This window comes from Saimiri boliviensis, chromosome 7 (genome assembly GCF_048565385.1).
Source record: "Saimiri boliviensis isolate mSaiBol1 chromosome 7, mSaiBol1.pri, whole genome shotgun sequence".
NCBI classification, from domain to species: Eukaryota; Metazoa; Chordata; class Mammalia; order Primates; family Cebidae; genus Saimiri; species Saimiri boliviensis.
In genome coordinates, this window is record NC_133455.1 from 126,571,096 (window position 1) to 126,591,370 (window position 20,275).

Genomic DNA, 20,275 nt, shown 5'->3' on the forward strand with positions numbered 1-20,275 from the left:
TCCAGCCTGGGTAACAAGAGCGAAACTTCATCTCAAAAAAAAAAAAAAAAAAAAAGAAAAAAATGATGAGTTCGTGTCCTTTGTAGGGACATGGATGAACCTGGAAACCATCATTCTCAGCAAGCTGACACAAGAGCAGAAAATCAAACACCGCATGTTCTCACTCATAGGCGGGTGTTGAACAATGAGAACACATGGACACAGGGAGGGGAGCACTACACACTGGGGTCTGTTGGGGGGAAATGGGGGAGGGACAGCGGGGGGTGGGGAATTGGGGAGAGAGAGCATGGGGAGAAATGCCAGATATAGGTGAAGGGAAGGAAGGCAGCAAATCACACTGCCATGTGTGTACCTATGCAACAATCTTGCATGTTCTTCACATGTACCCCAAAACCTAAAATGCAATTTAAAAAAAAGAAATAATAAGGTGGCAGAATATATGATATATAGAGAAAAATCAATACTAACATAAGATGAGATCGGGTGCATTCAGGGTGGTATGGCTGTAGACACTAAAATCAATTGTTATGACAGTGTGATGCTAGAGCAGAAATAGTTAGATATAGATCAATGGAAGATAATAGAGTCCAAAAATAAAACCATACATAGGATAAAGATGGCATTTCAAATCAGTAGAGAAGGATGGGATTAATGAAATGATGTAGAAAAAAATTGGCTCCCCTACCTCACACTATACACCCACCTATTCTAGATGTATTAAAGACTGAAAAATATTTAAATACCATCAAAATATTCAAGGGAATATTTTCATAACCTCAGAAAAAGGCTTTTGTGAGCCAGACCCACAATTCAGAAGCCTTATGGAAGAGACTGACAATTTGTACTGCACACAATGTCAAATTTCTATAGTGACACTCTATCAGCAAAGTGAGATGATGAGGTAGGAAAATATTTTCAACATGTATAAGAGACAAGAAGTTAATGTGTCTGTGTGGTGGTTTAAAAATACGTCCACGAATTCTGTGATACTCTTCTCTTCAAGAGGTAGACCTAATTCCCGTCCACTTGAGTGTGGATTGGATGTAGTGACTGACGTCTAAAGAATAGCATAAAGTGGTCACCTTTACACAGATTACTCAGAAGACAAAGGTGCTTTGGCTAAGCTGGTGGAAGCTATCCATTAATTAGAAAAGAAATGTTAAAAAAAAAAAAGAATAGCATGAAGTGGAAGTGATGGTATGTGACTTTGGAGACTCAGTTAAAGGCATAGTGGCTTTCATCTTGGTCTCTTTCTCTCTTGGATCACTTGCTCTGGGGGAAGCCAGCTGCCATGTTATGAGGGTACTCAGGCCCTATGGAGAAGTCCAGATGGTAAGGAACTGTCTTGCCAACAGCCATGTGAGTGAGCCATCTTGGAAGCAAATCCTCCAGCCCCGGCCAAGCCTTCAGAGAGCTGCAGCTCTAACCAACCGTTTGACTGCAACCCACTTGGGCCACTCTTGGATTCCTGACCCACAGAAACTGAGATAATAAATTTTTGCTGTTTTAAGCTGCTACATTTGGAGATAATTTGTTATTCAGCCTATAATATAGCACTTGGTTAGCTGGGCATGGTGGGGCCCGCCTGTAGTACCAGCTACTCAGGAGGCTGAGGTGGGAGGATTGCTTGAACCAGGAGGCCATGGGTGCAGTGAGCTATGATCACGCCACTGCACTGCAGCCTGAGTGACACAGTAGAGTCTGTCTCTAACAATAATAATAATGGTGTACCTATTTTCAAAAGTTTTTAAAGTCATGTTTATGGAGACAGCATGGTGGCTCACGCTTGTAATCTCAGCACTTTGGGAGGCCAAGGAAGGTGGATTATGAAGTCAGAGGTTCAAGACCAGCCTGGCCAAGATGGTGAAACCCATCTCCACTAAAAACACAAAATTAGCCAGCAAGGTGGTGGGTGTCTATAATACCAGCTACTCAGGAAGCCGAGGCAAATAATTGTTTGAACCTGGGTGGTGGTTGCAGTGAGCTGAGATCTCGCCACTGCACTCCAGCCTGGGTGACAGAGGGAGACTCTGTCTCAAAAAAAAAAAAAAAAAAAAAAGAAAGGTCATGTGTATTGAAGTATGAATTGACATTTAGTAAAATTCGCCCTGTTAGCTGGGCACAGTGGCTCACACCTGTAATCCTAGCACTTTGGGAGGCTGAGGTGGATGGATCACTTGAGGCCAGGAGTTCAAGAACAGCCTGGCCAAGATAGCAAAACCCCATCTCTACTAAAAATACAAAAAAATTAGCTGGGCATGGTGGCATGTGTCTGTAATCCCAGCTACTTGGGAAGCTGAGGACAGAGAATTGCTTGAACCTGGTAGGGAGGTTGCAGTGAGCCAAGATTGTGCCATTGCACTCCAGCCTGGGCAACGGAGCAAGATTCCGTCTCAAAAAATAAAAATAAAAAAATTACCCTGTTAAGTATAAACTCTGACAAATGCATAGTCATATCATAACCAAGACAGAGAACAATCGTAGAATCACTCTAACAGTTCCCTCAAGATCAAGATCAAGAAGTGAGCCTCTTCTTGATCCCAAGGAATTCATTGACCTGTTTTTCTGTCAAAATGGTCAAATCTAATCACTAAACTGATCTGCAGTACTATGAAAAAATTTGTAAGCATAGAAAACACACAAACCGGGCTGGGCGCGGTGGCTCAAGCCTGTAATCCCAGCACTTTGGGAGGCCGAGGTGGGTGGATCACGAGGTCAAGAGATCGAGACCATCCTGGTCAACATGGTGAAACCCCGTCTCTACTAAAAATACAAAAAATTAGCTGGGCATGGTGGCGCGTGCCTGTAATCCCAGCTACTCAGGAGGCTGAGGCAGGAGAATTTCCTGAACCCAGGAGGCGGAGGTTGCGGTGAGCCGAGATCACGCCATTGCACTCCAGCCTGGGTAACAAGACTGAAAATACGACTCAAAAAAAAAAAAAAAAGAAAGAAAGAAAAAAAAAGAAAACACACAAACCAACTTTTTTTAAATAAAAAAGTGAGATACTTAAAAAGTTTACCATAACCAACAAAATGAAAGTAGCTCCACATTTTACTACAGATGCACAGATATTCATCAAAGTCCACCATTGTCATATATCTGGCTCAACAGTAATATTTAAGAATATACTGGTTGGTTGTGGTGGCTTACACCTGTAATCCCAGCTACTCGGGAGACTGAGGCAGGAGAATTGCTTGAACCCAGGAGGCGGCGGTTGCAGTGAGCCAAAACTGGACTGTTGCACTCCAGCCTGGGCAACAAGAGTGAAACTCTGTCTCAAAAAAAAAAAAAAAAAAGAATAAAAGAAAAAAAAGAATATACTGTAAAATAACAATCTTTTTTTTTTTTTTTTTTTTTTTTTTTTCTTTTGAGACGGAGTTTCACTCTTGTTACCCAGGCTGGAGTGCAATGACGCGATCTCGGCTCACCACAACCTCCGCCTCCTGGGTTCAGGCAATTCTCCTGCCTCAGCCTCCTGAGTAGCTGGGATTACAGGCACGCGCCACCATGCCCAGCTAATTTTTTGTATTTTTAGTAGAGACGGGGTTTCACCATGTTGACCAGGTTGGTCTTGATCTCTTGACCTCGTGATCCACCCGCCTCAGCCTCCCAAAGTGCTGGGATTACAGGCTTGAGCCACCGCGCCCGGCTAAAATAACAATCTTAACAAGAGTCAAAATAATGTGATTTTTACTTTTTTTTTTTTTTTCTTTTGAGACAGGGTCTCGCTCTGTCATACAGGCTGGATGTGGTGCGATCTTGGCTCCCTGCAACCCTGTCTCTCAGCTTCAAGAGATTCTTGTACCTCAGCCACCTGAGTAGCTGGGATTACAGGCACATGCCACCACACTGGCTAAGTTTTGTATTTGTATTTATTTATTTATTGTTATTATTATTATTATTTTGAGATGGAGTCTAGCACTGTAGCCCCAGGTGGAGTGCAATGGCGCAATCTTGGCTCACTGCAACCTCCGCCTCCCGGGTTCAAGCGATTCTCCTGCCTCAGCCTCCTGAGTAGCTGGGATTATCTGCCACGACACCTGGCTAATTTTTTGTACTTGTAGTAGAGACAGGGTTTCACTATGTCAGCCAGGCTGATCTTGAACTCCTGTCCTTGTGATCCACCTGCCTTGCCCTCCCAAAGTGCTGAGATTACAGGCATGAGCCACTGTGGCCGGCCTATTTATTTATTTTTTGAGAAGGAGTCTTGCTCTGTTGCCCAGGCTGGAGTGCAGTGGGGCGCTCTTGGTTCACTGCAATCTCCACCTCCTGGGTTCAAGCGATTCTCCTGCCTCTCACCCTCTCCAGTAGCTGGAATTACAGGTGCATGCCAATATACCTGGATAATTTTTGTGTGTGTGTGTGTGTTTTTAGTAGACATGGGGTTTCACCATGTTGGCCAGACTGGTCTCTTAACTCCTGACCTTGTGATCTGCCCACCTTGGCCTCCCAAAGTGCTGGGATTACAGCCATGAGCCATCATGCCGGTTCAATTTTTGCATTTTTAGTAGAGAAGTGGCTTCACCATGTGGGCCAGGCTGGTCTCAAACTCCTGAACTCAAGTGATTGGCCTTCCTTGGTCTCACAAAGTGCTGGGATTATAGGTGTGAGCCACTGCACCCAGCCCTCAAGAACTATTTTTAAACATATTACAATTAGCAAAGTACACCCTTTGACCCAGAAATTCTACCTTCTAGGAATGTAGGCTGGGCATGGTGGCTCATGCCTGTCTGTAATCCCAGCACTTTGGGAAGCCGAGGTGGGCAGATGGCTTCAGCCCAGGAGTTCTAGACTAGGCTGGGCAACATGGAGAAACCCCCGTCTCTATAAAAAGCACAAAAATTAACCAGGGATGGTGACACATGCCTGTAGTCCCAGCTACCTGAGAGGCTGAGTTGGGAGGATCACCTGAGCTCAGGAGCTTGGAGCTGCAGTGAGCCATGATGATTGCACCCTGTACTCCAGCCTGGGAAAAGAAAAGAAAAAAGAATATATCCCACATAGTCATATTATTCAATGTGTGCTCCATGAATCAAGAGCATCAGTATCACTTGAGAGGATTACATTTCAATGAGATCCTCAAGCAATTTCTATACACATTAACATTTGAGGAATATTGTTCCAGAGTGCTCATGCAGGAGAGCAAAGATATATCTATGGGGATTTGAACAGTGTTATTTGTAATATTGACTTTTTTTTTTTTTTTTTTTTTTTTTGAGATGGAGTTTCGCTCTTGTTACCCAGGCTGGAGTGCAATGACGCGATCTCGGCTCACCGCAACCTCTGCCTCCTGGGCTCAGGCAATTCTCCTGCCTCAGCCTCCTGAGTAGCTGGGATTACAGGCACGCGCCACCATGCCCAGCTAATTTTTTGTATTTTTAGTAGAGACGGGGTTTCACCATGTTGACCAGGATGGTCTTGATCTCTTGACCTCGTGATCCGCCCGCCTCGGCCTCCCAAAGTGCTGGGATTACAGGCTTGAGCCACCGCGCCCGGCTGACTTTTTTTTTAAAAAAGTTAATATCCATCAATAAGGAACAGTTAAAAATCTAGCCAGGCTTGGTGGCACAGAGCTGTAGTCCCATCCACTTGAGAGGCTGAGGCAGATGGATGGCTTGAGCCCCGGAGTTTGAGGCTGTAGTGCACAATGATTGCGGGTAGGGGGCAGGGCCTCGACTTCGGATCAGATTCCAGACTGGCTGAAACAGGGAAGAGACACAGAAAGAAATTCTCTGTAAGACATGCCTGCCACAGTTTACCATTGCCATGGTGACATCCAGAAGTTACTGCCTTTTTCCATGATAACAACCTGGAAGTTACCACCCCTTCTCTGGAAATTTCCGAATAGCCTACCCTTAATTTGCATTTAATTAGCAGTCAATATAAATGTGACTGCAGAAGCTCCCCTGAGTTGCTGCTCTCCACACGCTGCCTACAGCGAGGGCTTGCTCTGTAGGAGCAGTCATGGAGCTGTAAAACTGCATCCTCAAGCTATTTCTTCTACCCCATGCTCAGGAAAGAACCACGAGTCTTATTGGGCTAATCGCAAATTTGGGAGCTCAACTGCCCGGCATCAATTGTCCCTGTGAAAAGCTATTGTACTCCAGTTGTTACCTTTTAGGGTAGTTGTCCAGGTTCTTGGAGTTTTGCACAAAGAATTGGACAAAACACACAAACAAAGCAAGGCAGTGAAAGCAGAGATCCCCTCCCCCGAGGCAGAGTCTTGCCCTGTTGCCCAGGCTGGAGTGCAATGGTTCGATCTCGGCTCACTGCAACCTCTGCCTCCCAGGTTCAAGCAATTCTCCTGTCTCAGCCTCCTGAGTGGCTGGGATTACAGGTGTGTGCCACCATGCTGGGCTAATTTTTTGTACTTTTAGTAGAGACGGGGTTTCACCATGTTGGCCAGGCTGGTCTCAAACTTCTTTTTTTTTGAGATGGAGTTTCACTCTTGTTACCCAGGCTGGAGTGCAATGGCGCAATCTCGGCTCACCGCAACCTCTGCCTCCTGGGTTCAAGCAATTCTCCTGCCTCAGCCTCCTGAGTAGCTGGGATCACAGGCATGTGCCACCATGCCCAGCTAATTTTTTGTATTTTTAGTAGAGACGGGGTTTCACCACATTGACCAGGATGGTCTCGATCTCTCGACCTTGTGATCCACCCGCCTCGGCCTCCCAAAGTGCTGGGGTTACAGGCTTGAGCCACCGTGCCCAGCCTAATCTAAAAATCTAATTAGATTTTTTTCTAATTATTAGATTCTAATATTTCATCTAATGAATAGATTTAAAAATCCAGCTGATGAACAATATTTAGGATTGATTCCACTTCTGTTTTAAAAAATGTATATCTGGCTGGGTGCGGTGGCTCACACCTGTAATCCCAGCACTTTGAGAGGCTGAGGAGGGTGGATCACGAGGTCAGGAGTTCAAGACCAGCCTGGCCAAGATGGTGAAACCCCATCTCTACTAAATATACAAAAATTAGCCAGGCGTAGTGGTGGGCGCCTGTAATTCCAGTTATTAGGGAGAGGCAGAGAATTGCTTGAACCCTGGAGGCAGAGGTTTCCGTGAGTTGAGATTGCACCACTGCACTCCAGCCTGGGAGACAGTGAGACTCTGTTGCAAAAAAAAAAAAATGAGACTGATGCTGAGGGAGTGTGTGGACTTCTGTGTTCCTTTACATATACTTCTCAATTATTTACTTTTTTTTTCACCTGGGTATAGGTGGGCTGAGGCTGAAAAGGGCGTCAGCCTATTATTTACATTTTTATATTAATTAAATATTACTTTTTTTTTTAGATGGATTTTCATTCCTGTTGCCCAGGCTGGAGTATAATGGTGTGATCTCAGCTCACTGAAATCTCTGCCTCCTGGGTGCAAGTGATTCTCCTGCCGCAGCCTCCCAAGTAGCTGGGATTACAGGCATGCGCCACCATGCCCGGCTAATTTTTTATTTTTAGTAGAGACAGGGTTTCTCCGTGTTGGTCAGGCTGGTCTTGAACTCCCGACCTCAGGTGATCCAGCCACCTCAGCCTCCCAAAGGGCTGGGATTACAGGGGTGAGGCACCATGCCTGACCGAAATATTACTTTTATAATTGAAAGAGACTCTATCTAGACCAACCAATGAGGGAAAAATATCAAGGATGTTGTGGAATATCTAGCTCTCATTACACACTGTAACTTCAGTCCTTGCCAACTAAACACAAAATAAAACCTTCAATGGCTCCCCACAGCTTTCGGATAAAGTCAAGATTCTTCAGTGTGATCCAAGTCTGTTTATTGCTTCTATCATATTCCCCCCACCCCACCTACTGTTCCAGCCAGCAGAACCACCTGCTTTCTTTGCCCAGGCATGGAGCTCTTTCTTCTCCAAGCCTTATCACAGGTGCCCCGAATACATAATATCATGCATATGCATGTTCTTTACAATGATCCCTAGCACTTAGTAAAACCTCTATAAATGTTGGGTAGCATTACTATAACATGTCTCATTATATTGAATTGCTTGTGTATTTAACCTTGTCACTGGACTGTACGCCCCTTGAAGATAAAAGACAAGGACTTCTGTGCTTACTGTCATGGAGTGCCAAGCATTTAGAGCTGTGGACAGATTAAGTGCTTAACAAAAGCGTAGCAGGGTGCAGTGGCTCATGCCTGTAATCCCAGCACTTTCGGAGGCCAAGGTGGGCGGATCGCTTGCGCCCAGGAGTTCGAGACTAGCCTGGGCAACACGGCAAAATCCCGCCTTTACAAAAACTACAAGAAAATTAGCTGGGCATGGTGGCGCACACTTGTAGTCCATCCTGGGTGGACAGAGGGAGACTGTTTCAAAAGAAAAATAAAAACAAAATAACAAAAGTATATGTTCAAGGAAACCTTCCTAACCCTTACATCACGCCTTTTCCTCCCATCTAATGTCTTCCTCTTTCTTCTTGGCCAAGGAAAATCATATCCATTTCTTTTGACTACATGAAACCACATGGATTTTTCCATTCTCCACACTGCAACAATACAATAACTTTCATTTGTTTAGCACACCTAACTCTTCAGAGTGCTTTCGGATTTATTATTTCTTTTTCCACATAACAACCCCAGTACCGAGGACACAGGCCAGGGGTGGGGAGGAGCAGGAAAATGTTTACTGAAGGTCAACTAAGTGCAAGGCGATTTACTCACATTATCTCTTTTAATTCCTTAACAATCCTTACAGGTGGACATTTTAATCCCCACTTCACAAGTGTGGAAATTAAACCCCAGTAGGATTACATAACCTGCTGAAGAACACACAGGTATTAAGTAGAGCTGGGTTTTGAAGCTGGTGTCTCTGACTTTGAAGTCCCTGCTGGTTCCATGACACCAAGTATACAGATTTGCCTATTAACCACATTCCTCCAAACTGGCCTGGGCAGGAGTTAATACATTCTGATTTCTTTGTGCTTTTCTTTTTTGAGATGGAGTCTCGCTCTGTCGCCAGTGGAGTGCCGTGGCACGATCTTGGTTCACTGCAACCTCCGCCTCCTGGGTTCAAGCGATTCTTCTGCCTTAGCCTCCCAAGTAGCTGGGACTACAGGCATGCGCCACCACATTCGGCTAATTTTTGTATTTTTAGTAGAGACAGGGTTTCACCATGTTGGCCAGGATGGTCTCGATCTCCTGACCTCATGATCCACCCACCTCGGCCTCCCAAAATGCTGCGATTACAGATGTGAGCCACCTTGCCCTGCTAATGCTTCCTGATTTCTTGCCCAGCACATCTTCCATCAGATCACTTTGGATTTTGTTTGTTGGTTTGTTTTTTTGTTTTTCGGAGACGAAGTCTCAACTCTGGAGTGCAGTGGCGTGATCTCAGCTCACTGCAACCTCCACCTCCCAGGTTCAAGCGATTCTCCTGCTTTAGTCTTTCAAGTACCTGGGATTACAGGCGCCCACGACCACACCCAGCTAATTTTTTCTATTTTTAGTAGAGACAGGAATTCACCATTTTGGCCAGGCTGGTCTCAAACTCCTGACTTGGTGATTTGCCCACCTCAGCATTCCAAAGTGCTGGGAACACAGGTATGAGCCACCACGCCCAGCCCACTTTGGATTGGATGTTATATAAAGTCTGTGGGCACAATTTAACAATTAATCAAATGGCATCTTACCTGGTTACCTGATTGTTTTAGTTACATTAGATTCCACAACAAGATTAACAACATCCGCCTTTGCCCAGGCAGGAATTGTGTCATCTTAACCTCCCTGAACCTCAGTATCTTCTTTCGAACGTCTGTCTCACAGGACTGTTGCGGAGATTAAATATCAGTTGTAAAGACGTTTGACCCAATGTCTCGCACAAACTCTCCAGCAGCAGTATGTATTGCATCTCAATCTCTTTTTCATATCCTTCAACAGGTCAGACAGCAGTGAGTGCCTGGGTCTGGCTGTGCCAGTTCCTGTGGATTATTAATATCACAACGTTGGATCAAGAGTATTTTAGTGGACAGATGTTGAATTTTCTGCCTTCCTGCCCACTAAAAGGTTTGCATCAAACCAGTCCAGGATAACTCATACTGGATCCCTGTCAGTTGATACAGTTAAGCTTATTCTACAGATGAGAGTCTTGGGTACGTTTAGCTAGTAAATGCAGTCTGCCAAGACTCCAACCCAGATAATTAGGCCTGGGCTCCTTCTGCTCCAAGTCACTCTCCAAAGGTCTACCTGAAAATAACGAATGAGCAGAAACTATAGGGGGAAGGGGAAAAGACCCCTTATCTTGGTGCTTCTTGTTCATCCTCGCCCCGCCTTTTTATCTTCTTGAGGATGTGTTTCTCCTGAATTCACAATACGTTTGCACTGAAGATGTTCGGTTCCTTTAGGTTCTCGAGTGACGTCATGGCTAGCCTCGCCCCCCTTCTCAGCCCTGCCCACTTTTTTTTGTCCTCCGCCAATTAGCGGCCCGACACCCTTTTCGCGCCTCATCCCGGTCCCCGGGATTGGGGAATTGGCCTCGTAACCAGGCAACTATTGATCAATCCCCTCCCCGGCGATCTGCGCCGTCAGTTAGTCGCCGCTCGGCTGTCCACGTTGGCAAGCGGCAGTAGCCAAGTGCCCCCCGGTTGCCATAGCAATAGTACACAACCCCTCCTTCCCCTTGCGCGCTTGCTCAACAGTCCTTCCCTCTCGGGACCAAGGGCCTGTCTGGAGCTCTTCTGGCTGAGCAGAACCAGGGTCTGAGCCCCTCTGCTCAGGGGAATTGAGTGGGAGGGTTGGGGACTGCGCTTTAGGCTAGTGTCAAGGAAATGGGCCCAGCTCCTACTAAGAGGAGAGAAGGAGGAGGAATTGGTAGGGAGGACTGGAGAGCGTGGCTTAAGTGGGAGGTGGGAATAGGGGAGAGGGAAGCCCAGGAAGCAGGGACACTGGGCTGCTGGAGGAGCCCAGTGTGAGGACAGGAAAGGCCTGGGGGTGTGGGGTGAGGATCCTCAGTGGAAAGTATGAAGTGGAGGTTGAGAGTCAAAATGAGATGTTCACAGGGATGAGGAAAGAAGCCTAGAGTTGGGTCAGGGGCGATGGGGTGAGGGAGAGTTGGTGGGTCAGGGGAGGTGGGTTTGATGGAGAGTTGGTGGGTCAGGGGCGATGGGGTGATGGAGAGTTGGTGGGTCAGGGGAGGTGGGTTTGATGGAGATTTGGTGGGTCAGGGGCGATGGGGTGATGGAGACATGGTGGATCAGGGGCGATGGGGTGATGGAGAGTTAGTGGGTCAGGGGAGATGGGGGTGATGGGAGTGGTTTGTTTCAATGACGATGAGGAGCTGAAGTCTTGGGAAAGCTGAGGAGACCTTCTTTCTCAGGAGGAGGACTGAGCTTATCTGACTCCAGAGCCTTCAGGAAGGAAGAAAGATGTCAGATGAAGATGATCTAGAAGACTTTGAGCCAGACCAGGACGATTTTGAGAAAGAAGACGACGAGAAGGAGACAGAGGAGGAGGAGGACTACAGAAAAGAGGAGGAAGAGTTCCCTGAGGAAGTGAGAGCCTGGACAAGGAGGGGTCCAAGGGCTGAGGGGCAAGGTTGGGCAGGGGAGAGATGCCTTACTCCACTTCCTCCTGCAGTGGCTGCCCAACCCCCTCTCGGAGGACATGATGAAAGAAGGGCTTTCTCTGCTCTGTAAGACGGGCACTGGGCTGGGTCATGCTTATGTCAAGCTGGAGGTTAAAGAGAGGTAAGTTTATGGCGGACCAGATGAGGACTGTGAGACTGTAGGGCCCCTATCTCCTTTCCCACTGCCATTCCTGAGTGTTCTGGCCGAGAGTTTGACCCTTCTCATGCCTAGTGGAAAGGGAAGGACAGAATTTACTTTTCAGGAGCTCTGAGACTTCCCCTGTCAAAGCTGACCCGGGAAATTGAAGGCTGAGAGTATATGGGGATTCCTGCTGGACTCCCTCATTTGTCTTTCAGAGTATGGTTCTCTGTCCTTCACAGACACAAGGTCTCTCTGCCCACTCTTAAGAACCCACCTACCTTCTCTTACCCTTCTCCCCTCCCATCGGTTGCCCATTCTTCTCCCCATTATAAGCCATCTCCATATTTCCTTCCGCCTTAGCAGCTCTGCCAGTTCTTGCTGGGTTCTTCACTCTAACCGTGGTTGCTTCTCCGCCTTCCATCGCCTAGGGACCTCACAGACATCTACTTGCTGCGCTCCTACATCCATCTGCGCTATGTGGATGTCTCTGAGAACCACCTGACAGACCTGTCTCCACTCAACCACCTCACCCACCTGCTCTGGCTCAAGGCTGATGGCAATCGGCTACGGAGTGCCCAGCTGAATGAACGGCCCTACCTGCAGACTGCTAGTTTTGCTTATAACCAGATTACTGACACTGAAGGCATCTCACATCCTCGTCTGGGAAGCTTGAATCTCAAGGGTGGGTCCTTAGGATGGGCCACACAAAATTCTTTCCTTCCTAACCTGCGGCCAACAGAAGTGGGCAGTATGATCCTTAGCTATGGCACATGGCCGTGTGCGTTCATTCATTCATTCATTCAGATACGCATTAGGATTCCTGATGACAGTTCTACATGCCAACCATATAGAAGTGAATAAGTCAAGGAACATCCCTAGTCTCATATAGCTCCTATTCTAGCTGGGGGAGACAGACAAGTAACAACAAACACAGTAAGTAAATTCATGTAGCGTGTTAAAAGGAGCCAAGTCCCTTGGAAAAAATAGATCAGAGTAAGAGGAATGGGGGACACAGGCGGTAATGCCAAATGGACTGGTTAGGACAAGCATCACTGAGACATTTGAGCAAAGACTTGAAGGAGAGGGAATTAGACTTTCCAACTGCTTCATTCACTCTTCAAAGGCCTGGGTGGAGATGTCCATCAGGACCCTGGACTACCACACCACTTGCCCCAGGGCTCTGGAGATGTTAAGACTGGAACTGTCCTTCCTCACTATGTACCCTGCTTTGAGGATGTCCAGGGTAGGATGATTTAGAGGCTCCCCAAATTCAGGCTCTCAGGCTGAACATTGGGAGTGGCCCTTTGAGCTCTTGAAACCCTCCTCTCCAGGGAACAGCATCCGCATGCTGACAGGTCTGGACCCCCAAAAGCTGATCAGCCTGCACACAGTGGAGCTTCGGGGGAACCAGCTGGAAAGCACCCTGGGAATCAACCTTCCTAAGCTGAAGAACCTCTACCTGGTAGCTCACTGGGCCATAGGGTGGTGTGGGGAAGAGGGCACTGTCCTGGGGGTGAGGATGTCTGGCTTCTTTTCTTTTCTTTTCTTCTTTTTCTTTTTCGAGACAGTCTTACTCTGTCGCCAGACTGGTGTGTAGTGGTGCAATCTCGGCTCACTGCAACTTCTGCTTTCCAGGGTCAGTGATTCTTCTGTCTCAGCCTCCCCAGTAGCTGGGACTACATGTGCCCGCCACCACACCCGGCAATTTTTTGTGTTTTAGTAGAGACAGGGTTTCACCATGTTGGCCAGGATGGTCTTGATCTCCTGACCTCGTGATCCACTCACCCTGGCCTCCCAAAATGCTGGGATTGCAGGTGTGAGCCACCGTGCCCGGCCAGGATGCCTGGTTTTCTAGTAGGCTCAGCTACTAACTTCATCATCATGATGCTAACTAGTATTATTATCAAGCCCATAGTTGGTGCCAGATGCTGTGGAGATACAGAGCCACCTAGCAGGGCTGATAATATATAATGTGTCGATAATACAGAGATAGTTTACTTTGTAATTAAGGTAGCAGCCAAATGGGCCATAACTGAGGTACCAACATCAGGCTATGGAAATGTTTTAGGAAAACTCTCCTCTCTAACTGGGTTTTTGCTTAGCTCTCTGACCACCACCACAATCATCAACATGAGACTTTCAGGACCAAAGGTGTGGGGGTTTCTCCCCATACACCAAGTAGTAGACACCGGCTGGATTACCTCAATTCAGTTCCGGCACCATCTATCCATCAGTTCCCAAGAGTGACCCCCACACCACCCACGGATACCAGCTACAAGTCCAAGTCTCTGGAACTTCTGACATATCAGCTTCAACTTGAAGCTGGTTCCCATGGATTTAATTAATTTGCTGGAGTAGCTTTTTACCAGTTTATTACAACGGCAAAGGATACCGATGAAGAGATGCGTAGGGCAAAGTATGGGGAAATGGGTGTGGTGCTCCATGCTCTTCCCGGATGCATCAGCCTCCAGGAGCTTGCCTACTTTCTTTCTTTCTTTCCTTTCTTTACTTCTTTTCTTTCTTTCTTTCTGGCGGACTCTTGCTTTGTCACCAGGCTGGAGTGCAGTGACATGATCTTGACTCACTGCAACCTGCGCCTCCCCGGTTCAGACGATTCCCCTACCTCAGCCTTCCGATTAGCTGGGACTATAGGCGCACACCACTACGCCTGGCTAATTTTTTGTGTATGTGTGTATTTTAGTAGAGATGGGGTTTCACCATGTTGGCCAGGATGGTCTGGATCTCCTGACCTCGTGATCTGCCTGCCTCGGTCTCCCAAAGTGCTGGGATTACAGGTGTGGGCCATGACACCTGGCTCCTCTAGGAGTTTTCACTACTCAGAAGCTCTCTGGATCCAGTCCTCTTGGGTTTTCATGGAAGCTTCAGGATGTTAGCATTCCTTCCCCAGGGGAACTGGGAGGTGCTCTCTGGGGAGGGTTTTAAGAACCACAATCAGAAAGAGGGGGAAAGATTAACGTCTTCCCTTGGGGCAGGTGAAAAGAGAGCAGGAGAAGGTTCCTGAGGCCTGCCCCTGAGGCCCAGCACACCCAACATCATAAGGAGACTGCAACAAGAGCTATGGGGGTTATAAGCTAGGGACTGTGGATGAAAACCTATACACACACACACACACACACACACACACACACACACACACAAGCCACAGAACCACTGAAATGTTTAGTCTTTTAGACTCTTTTTTTTTTTTTTTTTTGAGACAGAGTCTTGCTCTGTGGCCCAGGCTGGAGTACATGGTGCAGGCTCCTGGGTTCAAGTAATTTTTCTGCCTCAGCCTCCTGAGTAGCTGGGATTACAGGCACCCGCCACCACACCTGGCTAAATTTTGTATTTTTAGTAGAGACGGGGTTTCACCCTGCTGACCAGGCTGGTCTCGAACTCCTGACCTTGTGATCCCCCTGCCTCGGCCTCTGAAAGTGCTAGGATTACAGGCATGAGCCACCGCACCAGGCTAGTCTTTTAAACTCTTAAGCTTCATTATTCTGGGATGGTGCTGATGTCAATTCTCAGTGGTGGCATTGGGGGCTCCTGGGCCCGGTAGGGGGTGGGTTGGAGCATCCCCTCCATCCCAAGTGGCTTTGGTGGGATGAGTGGTAGGGGTTCCTGCTGACCTTTCTCTGGGATGGCAGCTTCTCCTGAACTTCTGTACTTTCTAAACTGATCTGCACTCACCCCACTCCCTTCTTCCACTCCTCCCGCTCTACCTCTTGGGTTTCCTCTTTTGCCTCATCTCATTCTGACCTCACTTTCTTCCCTATCCCTGCTCCCCTCTCAATCGACCCACGGTGTCCTGGGGGTCTAGGCCCAAAACTTGCTGAAGAAGGTGGAAGGCCTGGAGCACCTGAGCAATCTCACCACTCTGCATCTTCGAGATAACCAGATTGACAGTCTGAGTGGCTTCTCCAAGGAAATGAAATCCTTGCAGTACCTCAACCTGAGGTATGCACCCCCTCCAAGCCCCACCTTGCCTCTACCCCTGACCAGGTGCAGCTTTTGAGTCTGTGTTCCTCCCTGGCCCAATCCCCCAGTCCTAGCACACAGCCAGATCCTCACCTCATCCTCCTCTCTGATCCTCACCCCTGCCTCCCTTACTTCCTTCTGCACTGAGCCCAAATTGCAACACTAAATCCCTTATAGCTTGTGACCTCTGAATTCTTATTCATTATTGAAAATGTGCTATGTGCCAGGCCTTGTACTGTGTTTGGGGGACACTGAAAGGAATCAGAAGCCAGGCATGGTGGCTCATGCCTGTACTCCTAGCACTTTAGGAGGGAGGATCATTTGAGGCCAGGGGTTCAAGACCAGTCTGGGCAACATAGTGAGACCACGTCTCTACAAAAGTAAAAATAATGGCCGGGCATGGTGACTCATGCCTAGTAGTTCTCTAGCATTTTGGGAAGCCAAATTGGGCAGCCTGGGAGTTCATGACTAGTCTGAGCAACATTGCAAAATCCCATCTCTACCAAAAATACAAAAATTATCCAAGTGTGGTGGCAGGCACTTACAATCCCAGCTACTCAGAAGGCTTAGGCAGGAGGATATTGCTGGAACCTTGAGGTGGAGTTTGCAGTGAACTGAGATCACGCCACTGCACTCCACCCTGGGTGACAGAGCCAGACCCTGCCTCAAAAACAAAACAAACAAAAAATTAAAGTATTAAATTAAAAATAAAAGTTAACTGAGCCTGGTCGTGCACACCTGTGCTTTCAGCTACTCAGGAGGCTGAGGCAGGAGGATCACTTGAGCCTGGGAGTTCAAGGTTGCAGTGAGCCATGATCATGCCACTGCACTCCAGCTTGGGTGACAGAGTGAGCTGTCTCTGAAATAAATAAAGGAATCACAGTGATCCCTGTTCCTAAGGGGTTCACAGTCTGGTTCCAACTCTTTTTTCTTTGCTTTATCTCATGTAAGTTTCCACTGCCCTTCTCCATTTCCTGGGTCCCAATTCCCCTTCCCATTTCCTGCCCCTCTTCTCCTGAGCCCCACCTGTAAGGGATGGCCTTTTTACTGACATAAAACACAAGATGTGCTCAGATTTGAGGAGAGAAGGACATTTGTAAGAAAATCTTTTGGTAGAAAAGCACTGGAGATGAGCAACTTTTGTCTGATGGAGGATTTCATGTGTGTTTCTTTAGGCAAAGATGTAAGGAAACGGCCCCTTTCCTCAGTCAACAAGACCAGATTCTTGAGCCGGTAATGGAAAAAGCATCTCCGAGTAGGGAGAGGTGGTCGCATCTGGAAGCCCCAATTCTCATCCTGTCCCCCTAGGCAATCTCTCATTCATGAACTCTGCCACAGTGATCTGGTGGGGCATGTGTTGTGCCATGTTCCTGTTAATGGTCTAGACAGGCATGATGGACCCTTCCTGAGTGGCGATTAACTGGGGCTGTTTGAGAGTAAGTTGGGTGTGGATGTAGAGGGAGTGAGGGTGTCTTGATTGGGAGGTGCCTCTGGGGCTGGAGATGCTAAGCACCCTACAACAGAGTCCAGTACAAAGTGCCTGTAGCCTTCCTCACCTTTCCTGGTGAGAAACCTTCCTTTTCATAAAGGCTTACAGCCAGAACGTGAAAATAAAAGGCCAGACACGGCGACTCACACCTGTCATCCCAGCACTTTGGGAGGCCGAGGCAAGAGGACTGCTTGAGGCCAGGCGTTCAAGACCAGCCAGGGCAACATAGTGAGACCCAGTCTCTACAAAATATTTAAAAATTAGCCAAGTGTGGTGGCACACGCCTGGAGCTACTTAGGAAGCTGAGATGAGAGGATCGCTGGAGCCCACGTGTTGAAGGCTGCAGTGGGCTATATAATCATGCCACTGCACCCCCAACCTGGGTGACATAGTGAGACCCTGTCTTTTTTTTCTTTCTTTCTTTCTTTTTTTTTTCAAGATGGGGTTTCACCATGATGGCCAGGCTGGTCTTGAACTCTTTTTTTTTTTTTTTTTTTTTTTTTTTTTTTGAGACGGAGTTTCGCTCTTGTTACCCAGGCTGGAGTGCAATGGCACGATCTCGGCTCACCGCAACCTCCGCCTCCTGGGTTCAGGCAATTCTCCTGCCTCAGCCTCCTGAGTAGCTGGGATTACAGGCATGTGCCACCATGCCCAGCTAATTTTTTGTATTTTTAGTAGAGACGGGGTTTCACCATGTTGACCAGGATGGTCTCCATCTCTTGACCTCGTGATCCACCCGCCTCGGCCTCCCAAAGTGCTGGGATTACAGGCTTGAGCCACCGCGCCCGGCCCTGGTCTTGAACTCTTGACCTCAGGTGATCCACCCGCCTCGGCCTCCTAAAGTGCTAGGATTACAGGCATGAGCCACCGCGCCCAGCCGACCTTTTCTCAAAAAAATAATAAAAATAAATAAATACAGAGGATCATATTATGAGGCACATTAAGAGATACAGCTTATTCTTTATCTGGGAGGCTCCAACCCATCCCTAGCCCTAGGTTCCCTTTGCGGGGAGCCCCCACCCACCCTAAACTCCTGCTTAGATCCCAGTTCCTTGTCCACTGACCTAGCTCCTACAGGGTGGAGTACAGTGGCTCCAGCTAGGCTCACTGTAACCTAGAACTCCTGGGCTCAAGCGATCCCTCCTCCTCAGCCTCCCAAGTGGCAGGGACTACAGGTGTGTGCCACCACACCCAGATAATTGTTTTATTTTTATTTTTTGTAGAGATAGGATCTCACTGTGTTGCCGAGGCTGGGTCCTGCCTTCTACCCTCTGTTCAGGTGTGATTAATACAGAAAAAGACTCTCCCTGTGAGGAAAATTTGCCCCCTTCTCCCCAGCTAGTACAGTTCATGTATTCTCCAACATGAACACATTACAGAGTAGAATATGGCACTTAGGGATTCTTTGAAGGGCAGAAGTAGGAGCCGAGTGGGGTCGAACGGCACCTCTGCAGCACATCTGGCAAGGCTTGGCAGGCCAGTCCTCACAGTTAGTGTTTCTAGAAAAACTGGAACCCAGTAGGAGAGTCCCCTAGAGGCCCCCTTCTTAGCAACTGGCAACCAAAGCCCATTGTTCCTGTGTGAACCCCTCCTGATCACACTGGCAGGGGCAACTTGGTGGCCGACTTGGCGGAGCTGGCCAAGCTTCGAGACCTGCCCAAGCTGCGAGCCTTGGTGCTGCTGGATAACCCATGCACGGATGACACCAAGTACCGCCAGGAGGCCCTGGTGCAGATGCCCTACCTCGAACGTCTAGATAAGGAATTCTATGAGGAGGAGGAACGGGCTGAGGCTGATGAGATTCGGCAGAGGCTGAAGGAAAACCAGGAACAGGAGTCTGAACCCCAGCGTGATCTGGAACCGGAACAGTCTTTGATCTAGCCTCTAAAGATAGTAAGGAAGCCTGCGGGGAGGCAGTGGGAGGAGGTCAAGGGCTGGGCAGGTAGGGGAAGAAGCAAGAGGGGAGGAAGGCGTCAGACAAGCAGAACCCTTAAAGAGAGCAGGCTTAGGAGTCAAGGAGAGGAAAAGGGACCCCAGCGGCCTAGGACCAGCTGAGAAAGGGCTTAGGAAGCCAGAAGAGCAAGCAAAAAGAATTGGGGTGGCAGGCAGAGGAGTTGGTGGGGGGCGGGCAGCCATACCTGACACAGTGAAGTCTGCTGGGAAAGGACTGGTGTGGGTGCATAGTAGGGGCTGCAGGGGAGGGTTGGTGGTGTATGTAGCTGGGCCTAGGAGAGAAGGCAGGAGAGGAAGATGCTGCACTAAAAATCTGCAGCTAAAAATAGCAGGACACAGAGGTGGGGGAAGAAAAGAGGGCAGAGTGAGGCGGAAAGAGACTGAGAGAGGAGGATGGCCGCCAGGCGCTTCGCAGAGGGCACAGCTTTATTGACTTCTTTTTTTTTTTTTTTGATTCGAGCCTCTCTCTGCTTCCCAGGCTGAAGTACAGTGGCCTGATCTCGGCCCACTGCAACCTCCGCCTCCCAGGTTCAAGCATTCTCCTGCCTCAGCCTCCTGAGTAGCTGGGACTGGCCTGGATAATTTTTGTATTTTTAGTAGAAACAAAGTTTCACCATGTTAGCCAGCATGGTCTCGATCTCCTGGCTAACGTGGTGATCCACCTGCCTCTCCTGTGATCCACCTATCTCGGCTTCCCAGGGTGCTGAGATTACAGGCCTGAGCCACCCCTATCACCCCTATTTACTTCTGCCTTCTACCTCCAGGAGATCAAAGATGCTGGCCTTCAGACCTGATCAGATTCCCAGGGAGGCCAGCACATTCATACCTGCTCCAGGCGGACAGAGGATGCCTCTTTTTGCCCCAAAGTTGGAAATTCATCACAGCCTGAGGCCCAGGATCCCTCTCTGTACTGGTCCTCTGGGCAGTGTGGGCTGTAGAGTGGGGTGCCTAGGCCTGAGTACGGCCTGGAACGTAGGCCCAGGTTCGCCCTCGGGCAGGCGTGGGTGGGAGCCAAGCCCGCGTGGGCCACGGGGTGCTGGCAGGAGTGGCTGGAGAGGCCTGGAGGCGGCTGGGGTGTTTGGATTTCCAATAAAGAGGCGCGGTGATGCTCCTGTGTCTGACTGGGTTTGTGAGGCATTG

At 48.3% G+C, this 20,275-nt stretch overlaps 1 protein-coding gene across 3 annotated transcripts; it reads left to right on the top strand.

The window, feature by feature from the left end:
• Positions 1 to 10,454: 10,454 nt before the first annotated feature.
• On the top strand, positions 10,455 to 20,244 carry LRRC23 (leucine rich repeat containing 23). Of its 3 annotated transcripts, none has more exons than XM_003944863.4 (8): positions 10,455 to 10,705; positions 11,325 to 11,499; positions 11,585 to 11,694; positions 12,144 to 12,397; positions 13,047 to 13,177; positions 15,536 to 15,672; positions 18,790 to 19,075; positions 19,900 to 20,244. In XM_003944863.4, the coding sequence occupies exons 2-7, from the start codon at positions 11,374 to 11,376 to the stop codon at positions 19,061 to 19,063; spliced, it is 1,032 nt and encodes a 343-aa protein (XP_003944912.1). In that variant the 5' UTR covers positions 10,455 to 10,705; positions 11,325 to 11,373; the 3' UTR covers positions 19,064 to 19,075; positions 19,900 to 20,244. The 3 variants fall into 3 exon arrangements, with proteins under 3 accessions (XP_003944912.1, XP_010331178.1, XP_074259547.1); XM_074403446.1 differs by having other exon boundaries at positions 10,615 to 10,705; positions 19,614 to 19,942; XM_010332876.2 differs by lacking the exon at positions 19,900 to 20,244 and having other exon boundaries at positions 10,613 to 10,705; positions 16,869 to 18,862.
• The last annotated feature ends 31 nt before the right edge of the window (positions 20,245 to 20,275 follow it).

What these genes read in the sequence shown, in the direction of transcription:
- LRRC23 (XM_003944863.4), top strand. Translation starts at nt 11,374, where the DNA reads ATGTCAGATGAAGATGATCTAGAAGACTTTGAGCCAGACCAGGACGAT. An exon ending in AGCTGAAGAACCTCTACCTG is followed by an intron (nt 13,178 to 15,535) that starts GTAGCTCACTGG and finishes CTGGGGGTCTAG; the next exon opens with GCCCAAAACTTGCTGAAGAA. An exon ending in TTGCAGTACCTCAACCTGAG is followed by an intron (nt 15,673 to 18,789) that starts GTATGCACCCCC and finishes TCACACTGGCAG; the next exon opens with GGGCAACTTGGTGGCCGACT.